The 21,175-nt window shown below is 34.1% G+C and overlaps 1 protein-coding gene across 1 annotated transcript in view; it reads left to right on the top strand.

The window, feature by feature from the left end:
* Positions 1 to 21,175, top strand: part of Rpi (Ribose-5-phosphate isomerase) — a 59,410-nt gene that overhangs the window by 30,798 nt on the left and 7,437 nt on the right. The window contains exons 5-7 of the mRNA XM_090368728.1: positions 8,821 to 8,954; positions 10,975 to 11,116; positions 19,484 to 19,583. Of these exons, the coding sequence (XP_090224854.1) occupies positions 8,821 to 8,954; positions 10,975 to 11,116; positions 19,484 to 19,583 (376 nt within the window). The remainder of the gene's footprint in view (positions 1 to 8,820; positions 8,955 to 10,974; positions 11,117 to 19,483; positions 19,584 to 21,175) is intronic.

A 21,175-nucleotide genomic window follows, 5' to 3' on the forward strand; every position in this document is an offset into this window, starting at 1 on the left:
GTTCGAGGAGATCCCCCTGTGATGCTTGACACTAAACACTGTCCTACGTCATCAAGTATGTAGACTGGAAGGAGGCTGCCTAAGAGCATTAGATAATTTTGGGGAGACTATGTTAATCTGGTTCAATGAAGACAAAAAAAAAAGTAACAGTAATGATGAGTCCTACATTAGAAAACGATGGCAGTAACAAAATTGATGTCTCTATGAAGACAGTTCACGCATTAGCATTAGTTGAGGCATATGATGCAAGAAAGCAAGCTTATACAGCATCAGCCAAAAAAAAAAAACCTTCCCATTTCACCCATCCAGTCACTCCAAATGTTTGTCTAGTTCAGCCTTAAATTTATTTAAGCTGTCAACTTCCACAACAACAGAGGGAAGTCTGTTCCAGCAATCAACTACGCACTGGCTAAAGGCAAACTTCTGCACATCTATTCTACAACTGTCTTTCCTCAATTTGAATCTATGCCCCCTCAGGTTCTTAATCTGAGCAAGCAGAAGTATCCCATCAGCATTGAGCTTGCTCAAACCATTCAACACATTTCAGAAGCAGAGTACAACAAAAGAAAGTATAGCCACACAACATATTACATTAAGCACATAATCCTGCATGCGAAACTGTTACAAGTACAAAAGATTCTTGGAATTATTTCATTACCAACAACATTGGAAAAGTTAAGATTATGTACAAACCCTGAGAGAAGCCAAATTTGGAAAGAAATATCAGTTGAAGAGCTAAATATGATATTTAGCTATCCTAATTCATGCTGGAGCAGATAAAAACTGGGGAATTGGATCAAGAGAACTATTGAAATGATAATGGTAATTCTACCTACAAAGCAATAATGGCTGCCGATCATTTTGAAAATATTCAAAAGGTTTTATGCTTTGTTTGCAACTGTATGTGAAATGCACATTAGCAAGACAGGTTTGACTGCTTTTCTAGAAAATTGTCTGAGAAGGTATATCATTTGTGACTGTTACCATAGATTAGCAGCTTATACCTTTTTTTTGAAGGTCAATTCCAGTTCATTCAGAACATGCCAGAAAAACCTGCAAATATGGTATAGAAATATTTTTAATGCGTGTTCCAGATTTTTATGCAATAAATGGTTTGATTTATATGGACACACACAAAGACAACCAAGTGAAGTACAAAAGAATTTAGAATACTTGGTTCAAAATTGTAAGAAAAGTATAATTAAAAGATTTAATTTAAAGAAAAGTAATTATCCACAATTACTTTTCTTCCAACTTTGTAAATCGCAATTACATTTCTTGGCTGAAGATAAAAGTATGTGATTTTTCTGTACCTTTCTAAATACAGCCACTCCCCAACTTACGTAAGGGTTGCATTCCGCGGAACACTACGTAAGTTAAATTTTACGTTAGTTGGAGTTTCCGTAAATGCTTATGCAGCACTCCCAACTATGTGTGCTGAATTTGATTGAAGAAAAAAAGAAATGTTCGACGCACGTGTAAATAGAATTATTTATTCAATTTTTTTGTCTCATGCGCAGGAAAAATTACAAAAGTGTACAAAATTACAAAAATTTCAGAATTATAAAATTACAAAAAGATAGAGGAGATGGGCATAACATCAGCAAGTTTTACCTTTCGAGCATCGTTGCCAGAATGATGATAAGCATGCCGCTGTGGAAGTTGTGGGCTGTGGAGATTTAGAAGGAGCTTTTTCCAACACATCACAATTTCTCTGCAGCTGCAGAATCAGCACTGGAAACCAGCATGATGCTTGAACCTATTAAACCACCCGTCTTGCCATGAATTTGGCTTGGGGTTCACCATACTTATCCTTTAATATTCTTAAATACTTCTTGCTTTTGCTTGAATGGCCATTGGACTCAGGAGCACTTGCTTCTGAATCTGATTTTCCATCCTTATCATTAATTGCTTTTCCATCTTCGATATAGCACCTGAATGCTGTTTTGTGATCACTTTTGATCTTAAATGCATTGATCCTTTAACATGTTCTTTTATACGAGCACTGTTCCTTAAAATAGTATTCACTGTTGAAGCAGCAAGACCTAATTCCATGCAATAGATGACAAACTTTGTCCTGCTTTGTACTTCTTAATTAATCATCTTCATTTCTAAATCAATTTTGTTTTGTTTCCTAGCACTGCCAGCCAGCACTTGCACTTTCTGTTGGTCCCTTTTCCTTCACCATTGTAATAAGTAAATAGGAATGAAGAGAAGATTCTGAAAATGTATTCATGTTTTTTATATGATTAAAGGTTTCAGTGAAGGGGAACTTGCCTACGCAATTATAGTTATCGATTTTATTGCAAATGCAATAAGATCGAGTTTACTACCTGTTTATAACAGATTGCACTAACAGAAAAGCCCAATAAACTGGAAAGTGCAAATTGTGTTTATTGTTTTATAGTAGTGACCTCCAGAAATGTTTTAGAAATATATCACAAAGGCGTAAAAAATTGATTCTTATAATGGAACATATGATAACGATGAAATTGCAGTGCAATTTCCATTATAAAAATTACCTTTTAGAGAGAGATAAATAGCTTAGTTATATAGCGAAAATTTCAACTTCTGAGGTCTTGGAACGAATTACGATATTTTCACGATACCTCCATTTATTCCTATGGGATGCAAAATACGTTTTCACGATTTTTTTTTTAAGTTTGCACCGTTACAAAAATTCAACTTGCATAAAGTGGAATTTCTGTAATGAGTATTACGTAAGCCAGGGAGTGCCTGTGTAGAGAAATTTTTACTTGTTATCATTCTTGAATTTTTATTTATTGTTTTCCCAGAGTTATAACATGATTGCACAGAGCAGGTACAGACCACCGAATTTGTTCTACTTTTTAATTTGTAGTAGTAGTGTGGAAAACTGACTGCTACTGCCACTATAAAACTTAAAATTATGTGTTTGTTTCTAGTTCAAGTTATTTATAAAACTCTCCCATGTGATCTAATGATTATTAATGGTTTCTGACGGTCATAAACTGTCTTTTTCGAAAGCTTCATTTGAAATATTCATTATTATTTTTGAATATCATCATCATGAACTTGGTCCAGCTTAGTTCTTTTAAGACCTGTTCCATTGTAGCTCTTGGAGGTGGTCTTGATCTTGCCTCGTTGTCTTGGTCGACCAACATCTCTCTTGCCTGTAGGTTTGTAGTTAAAGGCTAATTTTGGGATCCGGTCTGGTTTCATTCTTTCTATGTGGCTGATCCATTTTTCCTGATACCACTTTGTCATTTACTATGTTATCTACTTTTAATTTCTCGTGGATATCTAAATTTATTTGGTGGTCTAGTCTTGTAAAGCCTAATAATGGTCTTAAAAATCTCATTTGTGCTGTTTCTAGTTTGTGTGCATCTTTCTTATTTATGACCCAAGTCTCACAGCCGTAGAAGAGGGCTGGTTTTGAAGTGATGTTTTGCAGTCGTAATTTTGTTTCAGTTGTCATTTGTTTTCTGAAGTGGCATTTAATTGTTCCATTCATTTTATTATATTTTTGTAGTTTAGTGTGGATGTCTTTCCCTTCATTTGATATTAAATTTCCCAAATAAGTGAAGTCAGATATTTGTTCTATTATTTTATCATCAATAACAATTTTGACTCTTTGTATGTTTTTTCCACATAATCCCATTGATTTTGTTTTTGAGGTAGAGATTTTCATCTCTTACTTTTTACCTATTTTATTAAGTTCATTTGCTGCTATCTGTAGTTCATCCTTGGATTTTGCAATTATAACTTGATCATCAGCATATAATATAGTTTGGATTTTATTCATGTTGTTCAACTGTATTCCATTGTTAATTGTTTGTTTCCATTCTTTAAGAATTTTATTGATGTAGATATTAAATAAATTTGGTGATCGTCCACATCCTTGTTTCACTCCTTTATTGGTGTTAATTGGGTCTAATAGTTGGTCATTAGAATATTTTATACAGACTTGAGTTTTTATATAGGCTTTGGATCGCTTTCTGGAGTTGATTTGAGATGTTTTCTTCACGTAGAATCTGCCAAAGTTTTTCCTGGTTTACATTGTCATATGCTTTTTCATAATCAATAAAGAGCAGAAATGTTGGTAGATTGAATTCTCTTCTTTTCTCCAAAATTTGTTGTAGTGAAAAAATGGCATCTATTGTGCTTCTCCCTTTTTTGAACCCACATTGTTCTTCTTATAAGAATTGTTCACTGTATTTATTAAGTTTATTCTCTAGTATATTAGAGTATAGCTTTGCAGCAGTTGACAGCAGTGTTATCCCTCTGTAGTTGTTAGGGTTATTTATGGAGCCTTTTTTGTGTAAATTGATTACTATTCCTGTTTCCCAATCTTTGGGTACCTGTTGCTTATGCCATATGATGTTAAATAATTTTAGTAGTGCATTTTTTAGTAAGGTGTCCCCATATTTAAATAGTTCTACATTCAAATTGTCTATGCCTGGGCTTTTTTGGTTTTTTGATTTTTGTAATATTAACTCTAGTTCTTCCATTGTTATATTTTCTTCATCTTTGGTTATCACAGATTCATCTTCCAATTCTCTAGTGCCTGGGTTATACCATAATTTGGAGTAGTGTTGCTTCCATTCTGCTTGGAAGATGGAGTTCATTTTGATTTGATCATTTGTGTCTGGTTGTAATTTCTTAAAAATTTTAAAACCTCTTCTCTGTGGGCCCATGATATCATGTTCTAAAGATTTAACAAATTTATCCCAGTCATCTCGTCTGATTCTTCTGGTTAGTTTTCTGACTTCTGCTCTAAGCTTTTTTATATTTTATGTGTAGATGTAGGTCTTTAGTTTCTAGGAACAGTTTATAGGTCTTTTTTTTTCTCATTAATTGTTTGTTTCAATTCTTCATTCCGAGTTCTTAGCCAGTTTTTATTTTTTATAGGTTTATATCCAAGACTTTCTTCAGCAGCTCCCAGAATTGATTTTTTTATGTTTGACCAGATTTCCTCAACATTATCACTTTTATCTGATTTGAGTTTATCTTTCAATCGACTTTCATACAGGGATTTAGTGCTTTCATCTTCAACAAATGTATTTTTAATTTCTTAGTAGTTTTTGTTGGTATTTTCTTCTTTTTATTAAGATAATTTCTTTTTATTTTGAAAGTGCTTTGTACTAGGTAGTGATCACTGTCAATTTCGCTGCCTCTGAATACTCTAGTGTCTCTAATTTTGTCATTTAAATTTTCATTAATGATAATATAATCTATTATAGACTTTGTTTCTTGCTTCCCATGTGACTTTATGGATATTCTTGTGTCTGAAAAAGTATTTGTAATTTTAAGTTTATTAAAAATGCAGAAGTCTATCAGGCATCTTCCATTATTGTTGACCACTGGTTTGCCTTCTGATCCTATACATTTGTCTACTGATTGAGCACCAACCCTTGCATTAAAATCTCCTGCTAGTATGAGATACTCGTTTTTGTTAGTTTGGTCTATGATCTGTTGTAATTCGTCATAAAATTCTGTGGTTTCATCAATGTTGCCTTCTACTGGTGCATAGATACCAATGATTGTTATTGTATAAGATAGAATTTTTAGTCTTAATTTCAATATTCTGGGCGATATCCAAGAGTAGTCTAATATTTTGTTTTCCCATTCTTTCTTTATTATAACAGCAACTCCCGATGATGCCCACATTTCACTTGGTACGCCGGAGTATATCATTATGAAGTTGCCTATTTCTTTGGATCCTTTGTTCTTTTTTGTTTCGGTAATGACTGCTATGTCAGTATTTCTGTTTTCTAGTTCCAGGTCACTTCATCTAATTTGTGATTTATTCCCGTAATGTTCCAAGTTGCTACTTTAAGTTCCTTAATTGTAGTCCTATATCCATTGCCTAGGTCATTACCCTTGAGATCCGTCCAGTTTTTTCCCTCGAGCTTATTTCGAGTATTTAGAATGTCCCCTGGATAGGTTACCAGCCTTTCGCAGGGTAAGTCTAGTGGTGGGGCTGCCACCTTATAGCCTCTAGGCAGGCTTCAGGTATAGCATTTCCTCTGTATGTGATGGGACAGTTATACCGCTGTGACTCAGTCACCAGAGCCTCGTCTGTGGAAACGGGTCAGTTTGCCCCGAGAAGGTGAGGTTGACATTTGGGTAGGAGAGGTTATGGAATGCATGTCACCACCCCTTGAACACACCCTATTTTTTGAATAATAACATGGAAAGAAAAAGCAATAATCAAAAACCCCAAGGTTTGTCTTGATCACCAATTTTACATCCAAAATAAAAAGAATATGAAAGTTTTTCGTAATATCATAGATATTTTTCCTTTGAGTCTTTGGGGTAAGCTGCCTACAAACATAAAAATTGTCTGGATGATTGATACATTTCCTATGTGTCTGCTTATTCTTCGTAGCACTAAATGAATTTCTGAAAACAAATTCAGTTTTTAACACTACAGTATAAAAACAACAAAAATTCAATATTTATCACTACACAGACATGGGAACTTACTAGTTCTACTCATGTGAAAACACTGAAAGGAAAAATATTTGCAAATCGGCAGGTATAGCCAGAAATTATTTTATTGCTAGCGCAAGGGTTGTGTGCTGCAACCTCCTACTCTTGAGGGGCTGTTTGTGTTTTGAGGATAGATTTACAACCCTGGGAACATGTCACAATCAGTTAATACTTTGAAAACCTTGGCACAAAAATCCTCACCAAAAATGCTAATGTGCTCTCTCTTCAAATTGTAAATTGTTGCATCGGAATTTGAACCTAAGAACCATAGGTAGAAGTCTGATTATGTTTATCACAAGAAAACTGAGTCTAGAATCAATTGCTAAAATTAAGAGAATTAGCTTATATCTGTTAAAATGAATCAGTATGTCATACATTACTAGCTAGATTATGCAAAATTGGTATATTTTGCTAAAACATAACTTCCTCTACATTTAATAACTGTGATGTAATGTGAAACTATCATGGTGATTTTCGAAATCCATGCATAAAAATTGGTTAAAAACAGCATTTAAGTTCTTGGAGGTAAAAATCATGTTGGCTAGTGTAATCAACCAATATTTAAAGAGAAGGGAAGGAGGAGTGCATTCCAAAATGGTAGTGGAAGTATGAAAATGTTAGAGGTTCAGCATGTATGGGAACATCAATATGGAACAAAGGTACAATGCATTTAGCAATGATCTATCTCTATGATAAGTTTGAAGACATGGAACTATTAACAGTGTTAATAAGGAAAGATGTAAGAAGTTCATAAAACAGGTCATTAAAAGTGCATACGACCAGTCAGGTGTACTTCTAATGGCCATCTTTATGCACTTTTTGTAGAATGGGGGTAAGGTCACTAGCACAGTAAACTTAGCTGTGACACTTCAAATGATCATTTAATTTGAATAATGTTTTGTCTCTAGAACAGTGAAGCTTGTGATTTTCAGGATGTAATCATATGAACAGACAAAACAACATTCAAATTAAAAGGTCATTTTTAGTAGGCTAGTGACCTCATCTCACTCTACAGAAATATGTTAACCTACCAATGATTAGTGAGCAGGCAAAATTCTCTTCTCACTTGATAATTAGAGGCTTTACAGATTCACTAATACACTTGGAAGAGTTATGGCAGAGTTATCACAGATTTTTAATGAATAGTACAGTTTCTGGATACATTGGTGTATCCAGAAACTGCATTGTTTCATTGTACTTTCAATGGAGTTGTGCACTTCCAACAGAATGGTGCACTTCCTCATTTTTAGCCTGATGTCTGCACCTATCTGGATAGTGAAATTCTTGAATTGATAGATTGGGTGGGTGGGGGGGAATGCTTTGAATATCCAAGGTCTCTATTGTTTCCCCTGCACTTTTTTTTTTGCATGGAGATATCTTAAAGATGAAATGTAGATTCAAACCATAAACATTGCAGAATATATGTGTGTTGGTAGATGAGGAAATGGTAAAAATTTGCTGATACATCCATCACCGTATGTTAGGTTGTTGAGAAACAATATTCTTGTTTGCTGCCAACATGCATACATTCTTGTATGCATGTTGGTAGCAGACATTTTTAACATATGATGTAACTTCTGTAATGCATCCTATGTAATATAATATATTGTATGTAATATATTTCAAACCTTTTTGGTTTATGTTGTTCAGACTTTCTGAGCTACAGCATTTCAAAGTGTTTATACATAATCCTAGATGTGTTCCAAAAGTTAAAATCTGTTTATACTCTGTCAGGAAATAACTAATAGGGGAATAGTGTGAGGAAGAGTAAAAGTAATGATTTTAATGGATAGGTCAAGAACATTGCATTTTTTGTCCCCAAGTGGTTGTATTTCACTCTGGTAGCAATAACTGTACGTCTTGCTTTGCCTGCTGATGTAGTGATGGAAGAATAATGTTATTCCCTTAGATGACACCCTTTCAAGATGAAAATTCAAAATAACCCAACTGCTGTTGTTTCTGCAGTTCATTCTCTCTCTCTCTCTCTCTCTCTCTCTCTCTCTCTCTCTCTCATTGGCTAATCATGATGCATTCAGTCCAGATTACAAAGTGTGTCCTGACTGCAGAATATTGCTTATGTTTTTTGTTGGAATCTAGATAAAATGTTGTAATATTTAGCATATTACATGCTTCTTTAGGTTAAATTGCTCTGCATTAATTTTAAAATTAATCATGCTGAGCAGTTTATGTAGTACTCTTTTTTTTTTTTTTTTTTTTTTTTTCCTTTTCTTTCAGGTGCTATTCATTATTTGAAATATTTAAATTTATTAGTTTCCAGTTAATAAAATATATTTTCTTTGATATTCTTTTTTTTTTTTTTTTTTCTGTTTTTAATTGCTGTTTCAGCTGGATGTTGTAATAGATGGTGCAGATGAAGTAGATGCTGATCTGACTCTCATAAAAGGGGGCGGTGGTTGCCTAACTCAGGAGAAGATTGTGGCATCATGTGCCAAACATTTAATTATTATAGCTGATTACAGGTATGTTTCATATGTAGCTGTTGAAAATTGTAATGCACATTGATGGATGGGTCAAAAACCATTGCACACAATACTATTTAGCTTATTTCCTTTATTGAGGTTAAGTTCTGTAAATACAGAAAGCTTGATAGAACTATTATTATATTGATATAATAATAGTTCTATTTGTTATGTCTGCAAATTGTTTTATATTTCACATCTGAAGTAGTTTGTTCCATATTTCATTTGGATAAATCTTTCCTCTTTAAAGATTAATCCAAATGGTTTCTCATTTTGGGATTATCCCATATAAAATTGGCACTTCATTAATATATTTTTCAAAGTATTTCTAATTGAGGTGAGGTTGGGGAGAAATTGCAAGTCTATATTAATTAGCCTTGGGTTCTAAAAAAAGAGAACACTATTAAACCATGAAACTATATAACATACTAATGTAACAGTTAAGGTTATCTTGGCAACCAAATATAACCAAGATAGTCAAACATTCAAAATAAATTAAAATCAACAAGCTAAAGTGACACCACCTCTATCACTGCAAATGCACAACTCCCTACCCAAGGAAATGCAATCCCACACTCGCCAAAGGAATAGTATCACAACCACAGTAAATATGATAACATAAAACAGAATAGTTATTTTATAATTATATCTTCATTTTATGATTTTATTTTATTATGAATGTTTGGATAACTTTCTGCTCAGGTAGCAGAATTGCATCTTTCCAAATATAACCTTATTGCATTAGTATGTTATGTCATTTTGGTGGCATAACATATTATATTCTCTTTTTTACAATAGCTTTGAAGACATAATCATATTCTGCCTTTCTAAGCAAGTCTTAGTAAGTCCTGTTATTTATGAAAATTTACTCTGTTAACTGAATATAAATATATTGCAGAAGGAAATAGCGGATCTTTAATGTACATATTATTTTAAAAAAATAAATGAATAATTTTCATACCCATGGTACATATAAAAACAGTATAAAGAGTAATGGTATATAGTGTGGTTGCACTATATTTAAAAAAAAATATATATATATATATATATATTATTTATTTTATTTTATTTTTTTTTTTAATGAAAACACAAACACGAAAGGTGTCAAAACCTATAGTACTTAGTACCGTGCATGGGTTGAAGGAGAAGTATGTGGGGGGGGGGGGAATGCCGGAAACTTTGCTCTAGAGACTAAACATGGGTTTCACCACTTCAAGCCTCCAATAAGCAAAGTGGTGGTTTTGCACTGGTTGATGAGTCATCTACCACCTTTAAATTACCATACCCTTGTATTTTTGAATATTACTTTTAAATTTTTAGAAAAAAAAATTACTCAAAAATATTGTATCTTGCCACTTTATATATGTTTAAGAAATTGTTTTTTTTTTTTTTTTTAATTCATTTTAAAAAATTTGGTGAGAAAATAGTTTCTTATTTTTCAAAAGTATTTAAAATGGTGCTTTGAAACAGCCACTTAGGCCCCCCTTTTTTTAATGAAAACTCCAAATGAAAAGTATTAGGACATATATGGTACTGTATGTGGGTTGAAGGTTGAGAAGATAAAAGATGACACATTGCAATAGACCAGTGGTTTTGACCTTTTTTTTTAATAACAGCACCCCTACTCAATTTTCAGCCTTTAGATCCAATTTTCTCTCTCTCTCTCTCTCTCTCTCTCTGTGTATAATATTAAAAAATATGTTATATGATAGTTGTTATTACAATAATATAGCTATAAACAAAATTACAATTCATAATAGAAATTATATATATAATAATTTTATTCTTTATATAGAGGTATTAAATAAACATCAATTACAGGCTACCACAAAATAAAAAGATACTATACATCTTTTTATAATGAAATAAATATAGAAATTAAAAAAAAGATAAGTTTAATTAACTTAAATCCAAATTACGTGGCACCTTGGTTGAAAACCATTGCATTAGACTGTAGATTACTAAATTTGGCATTATTATTATATTGCATTATATTATTTATATATTTTTTTTTCCTTAGGAAAGATTCAAAACAGTTAGGAGAAAACTGGACTAAAGGCATTCCAATTGAAGTAATTCCAATGGCTTATGTTCCAATACAGCAGCGTTTGAAAAAATTATTCGGTGGTGTTGCTGAACTGAGAATGGCTAAAATGAAAGCTGTGAGTAATGTTCAGAGTTAGTACATATGATATCTTACAAATAGCAATAACAGCGATTAGATACTATAAATTATTAGGTATTGGAATATTTGGCAGTGCCAGATACTTTAGTATCTAATAATGCTAGGGTCTGAGCAGTCCTTGTGGCTTATTTTAAAATAGGTTTTTTTTATTATTATTAGTGGCAAATGATGCAAGGAAGCAGACTTATGCAGCATCAGCAAACTACCAGCTTCTACAATTTCAAATGGTAGTTTGTTCCAATAATCAATTATCTCTGTCTGAAAGAAAATTTTCACATATTATCCTGCAGCCAACCTTTTTCAGTTTAAGTTTATGTCCCCTTGTGTGTATGTGTGTTTTCAGAGAAAGAGCAAGAATTCCATTATCATTAAGTTCACCACTTAAAGCCTTAACTTCAATCAGGTCTTCTTGCAAGGGCCCAGTTTCCAAGCACTGCAGTTTGCAGAACTGAAGTATTTCTTGGTAAGGGAGGGTAGCCTTTTGTGTCCCTGACTAACCTTTTTGGTGTGTTGTGTTCACTGTATCTGTTCCAAAATATCCATTTCCTAAAATGAGGATTTCAGACCTGTATGTGGCATTCAAGATGCTGCCTGTTGGCTTACTTGTCGGTACAGTCAAAATCTTGTATATCATTGATAGATCTTGTAAGCTGTCCTACTAGCCTGTCTGCTGCTCAGAGAACTTCATGTTGGACTGTACAATTACCCCCCCCCCCTGCCAAGTCATTTTTCTTCTCCACTACATTGTGTGGTGCCACTTAATTGTTATTTTATTCTGGGATTTCTGCTGCCCATATGTAGTATCTTGCATTTTTTTATGTTAAAGCTCAGTTGCCATTTCCCAGTTCATCTGCCTAATTTTTATAGGTCTTGCTGTGCTTTTATTCCTGTTATTAACCACCTTGCCGACCTTTGTATCATCTGCATACTTAGACAATAAGCTTCTTATGCTGCCTTCATCAATATCATTAATAAATAATGTAAAACAGTAAGGTCCCAGCATGGAACCCTGAGGGATTACAATAACATTAATCAGAGAAGAGCAATACCCATTTATAACCACCACTGGTTGAGTGGCATTATCTCCTTGCCACTCAACCAGCTCTTATTCATAGCAGTACTCGCCCCTAATGCCACACTGCTCCAATTTGTATAGCAGTCTTTCATTTTGAATGGTATCAAAAGCTTTACTAAAATCAAAATATGTAGCACATTTCAAAAAGTTCCCACAATCACGTCCTGGTATTTAAATGGTTTGCACTACAGTCATAAGGTTTCATGAAGTGTTGAAGTTGACCTTGTGTGCACACATGCCAAGTGGGAACTGGCTCGACCACTTCACTTGTGTGTCACAGCTGATTGATTGTGGAATGCCACAGTCTAAACAGCATGGTAACATCAAGTTCTTTAAACTTAAAAAGTGCTACAGAGATGCAGCAAGCATTTCGGAAAGTTATGGAGATGATGCTTTGAAGAAAACAGCAATTTATGAGTGGTCGAATTGGTTTAAAAACATGTAGGAAACACTGGAAGGTGAACTTCGCAGTGCATGCCCTTCAGTGCCATGAAAAAGACGAAAATGTCACAAAAGTGAAGTAACTTGTGTGAAATGATAGGCGAATGAATGAGATTGCTCATGAAATTGAACTGTCTGTAGTCTCAATACATACAATCCTGATGTAAGCTTTAAAGATGTCATGTGTTTGTAAATTTTGTTCCATGCTAGCTGTTGGATGATCAAATGGACTGCAGCAAATCCATTGCAGGTGATTGGTTTGAAAAATCTATGCAGAATCCAAGCATCTGACGTAGCCAAGTGGTCAGGAGCACGAGTGCGGTAGCCCACGCTCTTTGAGTGGACTGGGGTTCTAGCCCGTGACTGCTAAATAAGATTAACAATATGTATTGATTGATTTATTGTAAATTCTACTGACTGGTGGTCATGCTGGAGTATAAACAAGAACATTTTTTTTTTAAAGTGGTTGCTGAAGGTGAGAATTGGGTATTTGCCTACAACCTCAAGACCAATGTGGGATCATCCGAATGGGACACAAAGATGTCCCCCACAGCTCAGGAAGTCTTGTGCAAGGCATTCTGATTGTGGTTTTTTTTTATGATGATGATCCTATAGTGCACCACAAATTTGTGACTGGGGAGAAGCATTACTGCTGCTTACTACATTGAAGTTTTGACATGTTTACATGAGAATGTGAAGTGTACCTCAAAAATGGAAGGATGGCTGGATCCTGCACAATGACAATATGTGTCCAGTCACACAGCAATGGCAGTGCAACAGTTTTTGGGTGTGAAAAAAAAAAAAACCAGTCGTGCAGCAGCTTCCTACTTCCATGACCTTGTACTGTTTGACTTGTGGCTGTTTCCCAAACTCCAAATGGAGCTTTGGGGTCATTGGTTCACTACAATAGATGACATCAAAGAAAATGCCGGCTCAATGTGTGCTAAAAAAACACAATTTTAATGAATGTTTCAAAGATTGGGAAGACTGATGGAGCAAGTGTATGTGCACGCACACAGAAGGAAGGTGATTAAAGTTAGGTCAATAAAGTTTTTTTTTTTTTTTTTTTTATGGTAAAATTCCAGGAACTTTTTGAATGTACCTTGTGTGTGATGTCAAGTTTGCATCCAGTTCCTAACTTTCTGCATCATAGTAGCTCATCAGATTGGTCAGTCACAATCCCCCTTAACAAACCCATGCTGTGATTTCCATATAATTCTATTCCTGTTAGATGAACATGAAGTATTTCTTTAACCACTGACTTCATCAATTTTCCCTGGAATAGAAATCAATTTTATAGGTGTAAAATTGCTTGTGTGATACTTTGATTTCTCCTCTGTGAATAGAATAGACTTTCACAAATCTCCAATCTATAGGAACCTCCCCTCTTTTGCTGCATATTTTAATATAACTAGATGGATTGCCCAGGTGACTTATTTATTTCTTTAACTTCAGCACTTTTTTTCCCCCACTTTCTTTTCAGTTATGACAATAACATTTAGACCCAGTTATAAGTTAGTATAATGTCTGGTATTACATACCTAAACATTTTGTGGATATAGATGCAAAATACTTATTCAGTTTATCAGTAACCAGGATAGAACCATTGATAGTTATGCCCTTTATATCTAGTGGACAATGTTCCCTGTTCCTTTCATTCTAGTGTTAATATAAGCAAAGAACTCTATGCTATTTTTCTTTCATTCCTAGATAAAGACATCTCAATGTTTCTCAGTCTGTCTAATGCCCATTGTAACTTGATTGCAGACTGATTTGTACTTATTGTATGTTTCTGTGTCCCTCAATAATTTATTATTATAGGCGCCTCCGTAGCCAGATGGGAAGGAGCAGCAGTGCGTAGCACACACTTCTTGATTAGACCCTGGTTCGAGCCTGTCAACACCAAATACGGAGGATGTAGAAAGGTCAGGGAATGACCATCGCATATCCTGGAGCAATATGGCCTTAGTTGCTAATGCTCCTAAAAACCAAATAACAAACAAACAACATCAATAATTTATAATCATCTTGTGCATTTTTCTTACATGTCACTAGTCTTATCACTTCCTTTGTCATCCATTTAAATCTGAACCTGAAACAGTATCTCTTAGTTGATATAAAAATCTCACTAGCTTCTATAATTACTGCCTTGGATCTTGTTTAAAATTTGCAGTTGGTAACATTATCGGTTTGTCCCACTGAAAAGAATTTAAAAACTGTCTGAAACCAATGTAGTCGCTCCCTTTTTCCTTGACAGAAGTTACACTTTTAAGTAATTCCCACTTCAATACAACTGTTATCATTGCATCTATTTCTTTGTGTAATTTCTTAATTCACAAAGAGTTTCTGCTGATAATCAGACGAAGATTATTGCTTTCTCTTGTTTCCTCTTATATACATGTAGTACATTTAAATATTACAGAGAATGTGCAGAAACTTTTGAAGTCTCACTTTAATTTCCCTTGTTCTCAGCCAATAGAAATAACTCATTAAAATTCTGCCAATCTTTTTTATAAAATTCTCATTTGGAGGTTGTGCAGAAAGTTTTACTTTCTTTGGCCATTCTCATTTCCACTTTATTTGTGCTGCCAGCAATTTTCTACTGGCAATCAATATGGACATTGAATTGCCGAAATGGGCACTGCTGGTTATACAGTATTTTGATGTTATAATGCAGTTTGTTTATAAAGGTAGTAATACTTATCTTTGAACAAATGCTTGCACAACTTGCAATAAAATTCATTATGGCTGCTTTATGAAATAAGAACCACTTTTACTGATCAGCAAATTGCCTATTTTTATGACTGTGCTAATGTTCAAATGCTGTTTATTGGAATCTTGTTTTCATCAGCTCAGAAATAGTTAAAAAAAAAAAAAAAAACCCTTTTCCACTAGACATTTTTGAAATACTGTAATGTGATATAGATAAAATAGTAGCTCCATTAATTACCCTTACAAAAATTTAAAAAGTAAAAAAAAAAAAAAAAACTATTAGAAATATATTTATAAATTTGTGCCATTTGAAGAACATACTGACTCTGTACAGTATAATGCTCTACATATGTTAAAAGTAGGAATATTAATCAACATGTAGGTGAATATTGTTATCGTCTACCTTATTGATTTAAATATCAGTATAAAAATAATAATGATTGATAAACTATAATATTTGCATTATATTGGGAATCAGACTGTTAGATAAGAAGAGAAACACATGGATTAGACAGCAAACTCAAGTAAAGGACATTCTTATCAAAACTAAAGAACTAAAATGGTCTTGGGCAGGACACATAGTTCGAAGACATGATGACAGATGGACTAAGAAAATAACAGAACAGAATGGTACCCAAGAGGAGCTAGAAGAAAACCTGGAAGACAACGGTGGAGATGGATAGATGAAATTCGAGTTTGTGGGTAGTAAATGGATGGCCATTGCACAAAACAGAAGGAACTGGAAAGTTGCTGCAGAGGCCTTCATCCTGCTGTGGATTGAAAATGGCTTATGATGATAATAGTCACATGGGGTCATTTCAACCCAGCAATATTTCAGCAATTTGTTCTATATCTACTTCATTCACACAGCTAAAATCCCTAATACCTGTTGTTGAAAATGCTTTCTTTGAATTCTCTGCAGAATTCAATTACACAAATGTCAGCTATGTGAATTGTGTTAATTATTGCACAATTAGGAAAAGTTAAATTCTAATTTCTTATCACCAATTGATGACTTGATTTGAAATTTTTAACCTGTCCAGGGCTTGCTTTAATTCTGCAGGACACTTAATTTTTTGTTGTAAGACCAGAGATTGGTTAGTCTGGATTTGGCTTTTATAGGAATGACATAAAGACAGCATAACTAAAATTTTTCTTCTGCATTTTTCATTTTTTTCCTTACCCCTGTATAGCTGTCAAGGGAAATATTGTTCAGACAAAATTTAAAACTGAAGAATCATTCATTTTAAAGTTGTTAGTTATAGATAATTCTACATTTAAATTCTTTATCAAATTTTGCCATAGGCTCCCCATTTTTAATTCTTTCAAAGATTGAGATTTCCTTCGAATTGAAGAACATCACACTTGTGTGTGCTGTTCTTCACTTTCAGAGCCATCATCAAATGCAGCAAAACTATTCTCTGAACAAATAGGCAGTAAATTTCACTGTTGAATTGGGGAAGGGGAGACACAGGTACTCCAAACCACATATCATAAAAATACAAATTAGTAGGTTCTAGGTTCTATTTAGTGTTTGGTTTCAGAATGTCTTATTAAATTTCAATAAGTGGCTCATAACAATAAACAGAAATAACAATAAGTGGTAGTTACTGTAATAATATTTCATAATTCTAATTAGTTTTATTGCTTAATTTAAAAAAAAAAAACATTTTAAAAATGTAGCTTAAGTATATGATTGAAAGTATATGATTGGAACTTTATTTACATTGCTATCCTCTGTTATTTGTAACAATGAAACTTTAAAGTTAGATTTCCATTCTGGTTAACTGACTTCCAGATAATGTTTTTTTTTTTTTTTTTTTTTTTCTGCTGTATTTTAAATGAGAAGAAAGCAATTGATTCACATGTTGGTAATAAAATTTTAGTTTTATTAAAAACTTGACCCCTTGATCCAGTATTCTCAATTTAAATCTTAATAGGATGCATTTTGGATCCTGTATAGAACCCTTCTTTGGGCCACATGGGGAGAAGGGCTGATGATTCTTAGTAAAAATGGCAGAGTGTGGATGCCTCCAATGGCACCAAGATACATATAAGAAAAGATTTTCTTGTATGTAGCTTACTAAGACCCATCAGTCCTCTACTCCCATTTGGCCTGAAGAAGGACTTGAAACAGTCTATAAATGTTTCTTAAGTTGAGAGCTTTGCACCAACGACTTTATAGCTTATGCTTCAATAAAACTAAAACTTTGTTATTGACAAGTGGTTTATGTGTCCCATTTAAAAAAAAACTTTCAGTTTGGAGTAGAGAATGGATGCATCTCGCATTGCTCTTTTGCTTGGTAGATTATATTCTAAAGGATTAGAGGTTTGAGTAAAGAATTCAGTAGTTAATTTTTGTAAATTTAATTTTGGTAATTCATGAACTATATTCTGTGATATTTTGTAATTTAATTCTTACCTTAATAATGGTTGCTACAAAACATGACTGTATGACCTGCTCTGATGGAAATAGATGTAGGTAATTCATATGTTTTGGGTTCATGTGGGCTGTAGCTTGTATTTCAAGATCAATCTAATGGGCAATGCTAGTTCAATTGTATATTTTCCCCCTAATGTAAGGAATGTACTGAACTCAGATAAGACTTGGTGCATTATTAGATGAATATGAGCCACTGAAAAAAAAAAAAAAAACAGGTGATTGTCATAGAGACAAATATAGCTTACTAAGAACCATCAGTGACCTGCTGTCAGTGAACTTTATAGTAACTATACAGGTGTTGGACCCTTGATTTGGGCCTCACAGTAGAATAATCAAGTTCATACCACTCTGGTTCAAGAGGATTTTGTTTTTTGGGAGCCCATTTTTTGGAAAACAGGTAGCAATTTTTGTAATAGAGTTAATATCAGTATTAGCCCCACAATGCAAGGAAACCTCATGCTTTTGCTGCAAAAATTTTTTGCCAAAAAATAAATAAAAAATAAACAGTAAAATAATAATAAATACAGAAAAATAAAAAGGAAGAAAAATGAAAATAAACTACCTATTTGACTCTCTCCTCCTGTGCTTACCTATCCAGCTGACCTTTCAAACTCATCAAACTGTCAGCTTCAAATGCCCCATGGAGGAAACTTATTCTAGCAATCAACAACTTGCTGCCTAAAAGAAAGCTTCCTGCACCCAGTCTATACCTCTTTCTGTGTAATTTAAATTTATGACCAGAAGTTCTGGAATCATTTATTAACAGTGAAATTTCAGGCTCATTCAGTTTTACTTTCTCCTCTCAGAGCCTTGTTCACTTCGATCAGGTTCACCTCGAAATGTGGTTGAAAAAAAGGTTTCTTTGAAGTGTCTACAAAAAATTTCAGAAATGTCTGTTAACTGTTGCACAATTAGGAAAAATTCATGATTAAGTTCAATCTAATTATATGCATGTGTTGATTTACATATGTTGTGAAGAGTTATTACAACTTCACTTTATTACCTCATGTCTTCTTCTAATTGGTAATGCTCTCTGGCTTCTTGATATCAGTGCAACCAATGGAATCAGACTGTTTTTATGCATGCACTTAGTGTGCACTCTTGTTATTGATATGCTCTCCTTGAATCAAAAGCATGCATTGAAGGGTGGGGTTTTAAATTTGCATTCACTCTCTGTCAGATCTGAAGTGAGCTTTAATTTTCAAAAATTGATTTAAAATATGTTTTTTAATATAGAATATGGATTTTTAACAGCTGTATTCAGAAAAGATCAAGGTTTTAGGTAGCATGAAAAAAAACATGAACAATTTTGAACTATATTTTTGCTGATTTTTCAAATTTTATACAGAGGAATTTCAAATTTTCACACGACTGATACAGGATTAACTGGCAGATCCAATGTATCTCAGTTAATAACGATGAGATAAACACAAGCATCTAAAATTTTTTAAAATAGTTTTCTTTAGTTTCAAATCAACAAGCTTAAAATATCAAAAAGATATACTTCTGTCACCTTCTTTAGTATTCATTATTCAGGTTCTCATGGATTGCTTGGATTGGTCAAGCTTTGTTTATACATCATTCTAGAAATTAATTTTTTTTTTTTTTTGTAATTTTTCATTAGTGTAAAATTTTAATGTTTATAATACATTTATTATGGTTTTTTTTATAAGGGACCTGTTGTGACAGACAATGGCAATTTCATTTTGGACTGGAAGTTTACAGAACCTGGCAACTGGAAGGAGATAAATCAAGAGATTAAAATGATACCTGGTAAGTTATTGTGGTTTTCAAGTAAAATATATAGTGAATATATTATTAGTGGAACATCTAAACATGTGAATTTTATGGAGAGAAAATATTAAAACACATGTGCATGCATGTACAAGTATTTGTGGTCATAAATTATATGTTTTAATTGGTGCCTCTGTAGCCAGGTGGGCAGGAGCAGCAGTGCGTAGCACATGCTTCTTGATTAGACTGGGGTTCGAGCCCGTAACCACTAAATACGGATGATGCGGAAAGGTCAGGGAATGACCACCGCATATCCCCAGAGCAATATGGCCTTAGTTGCTAATGCTCCTAAAAACCAAATGTCAAATCTAATCAGATCAAGAGTATTGTTACCTCCTGAACATGCTGCTGTAGATAAAAATCATCCAATAAATCCACAAAAGCCTTGCTAGTGTGTGAGTGGCCATCCCACAAATTCCAGTCAATCTGTGGGAAATTAAAAATCCCCCATTATGAGACACTGATTTACTGCCCACTCTATTTCTCTGCACAATTGCTCATTATACTCATCAGATTCATTAGGCCTATAGCACACACCTACTCTCATTTTTCCTTTCTCACTGCTTATGTCACACCAAACAGACTCAACATTGCATTGTCCACCGACATCAATTGGATGCACTTCCTTAGATTTTATGTGTTTCTTAACTAACAGCATAACCCCTCCTCCCATGTTGCATTTTTTCCCAGACAGAAACAGGATCTTCCAAGATGATAATGCACCATGTCATCAGGCACACACTATGCAGGTTTCGGCGCCTCCGTAGCCAGGTGGGAAGGAGCAGCAGTGCGTAGCACACGCTTCTTGATTAGACCGGGGTTCGAGCCCGTCACCACCAAATACGGAGCATGCGGAAAGGTCAGGGAATGACCACTGCACCGGAGCAACATGGCCTTAGTTGCTAATGCTCCTAAAAACCAAATAACAACAACAACACTATGCAGAAGTGCTTCAAGAAACACAGTGAAGATATTATCCATCTTGATTGGCCTCCAAATTCCTGATTCTTGTTACCCCACACTTCTAGTGGGATATGTAAAAGCCAGGAAATAGCATGGAGAATTACAAGGGACCTACTGTTGGCCCTCGTGGGACAAGTACTTACATGAGATGTGTTATGTTATGGTTATTAGGAGCAAAAACAGGTGCACATTAATTGCATTATACACAAATGCTAGAAGTATAGTAAAATTTTGAATAATTTTGAAGTTACATTATAGAGATATCAGAAACATGGTGCCACTCAGACACATGGGATGTAGAATTTTAATATGTAGAGTACATTAACAGAAAGACCATCATGTGTTGTGTCATTGTCTTTGCAGGTCTAGAGCTTTCCCTCAACTCCAGTCTACCTCTTGAGTTGATGCTTAACCTGTCAAAACCATTTGTGTGTTTAGTATGGGTACTGTGAATTGGTGGGATGTGTTGTGTTGTATCACTGGCATTTTAGCTACCAGGAAGCTAATGTTACAAAGAACAGCATCTTAGTGCCCACCCTTTGCTGTGAGGAGACTGATCATTTCATGGTGGGGTAAGTTCACCCCTTACTGGGGCATGGTGAGCTAGA

This window comes from Mastigoproctus giganteus, chromosome 2 (assembly GCF_048544385.1).
Source record: "Mastigoproctus giganteus isolate SK-2022 chromosome 2, ASM4854438v1, whole genome shotgun sequence".
In the NCBI taxonomy this organism is placed as follows: Eukaryota; Metazoa; Arthropoda; class Arachnida; order Uropygi; family Thelyphonidae; genus Mastigoproctus; species Mastigoproctus giganteus.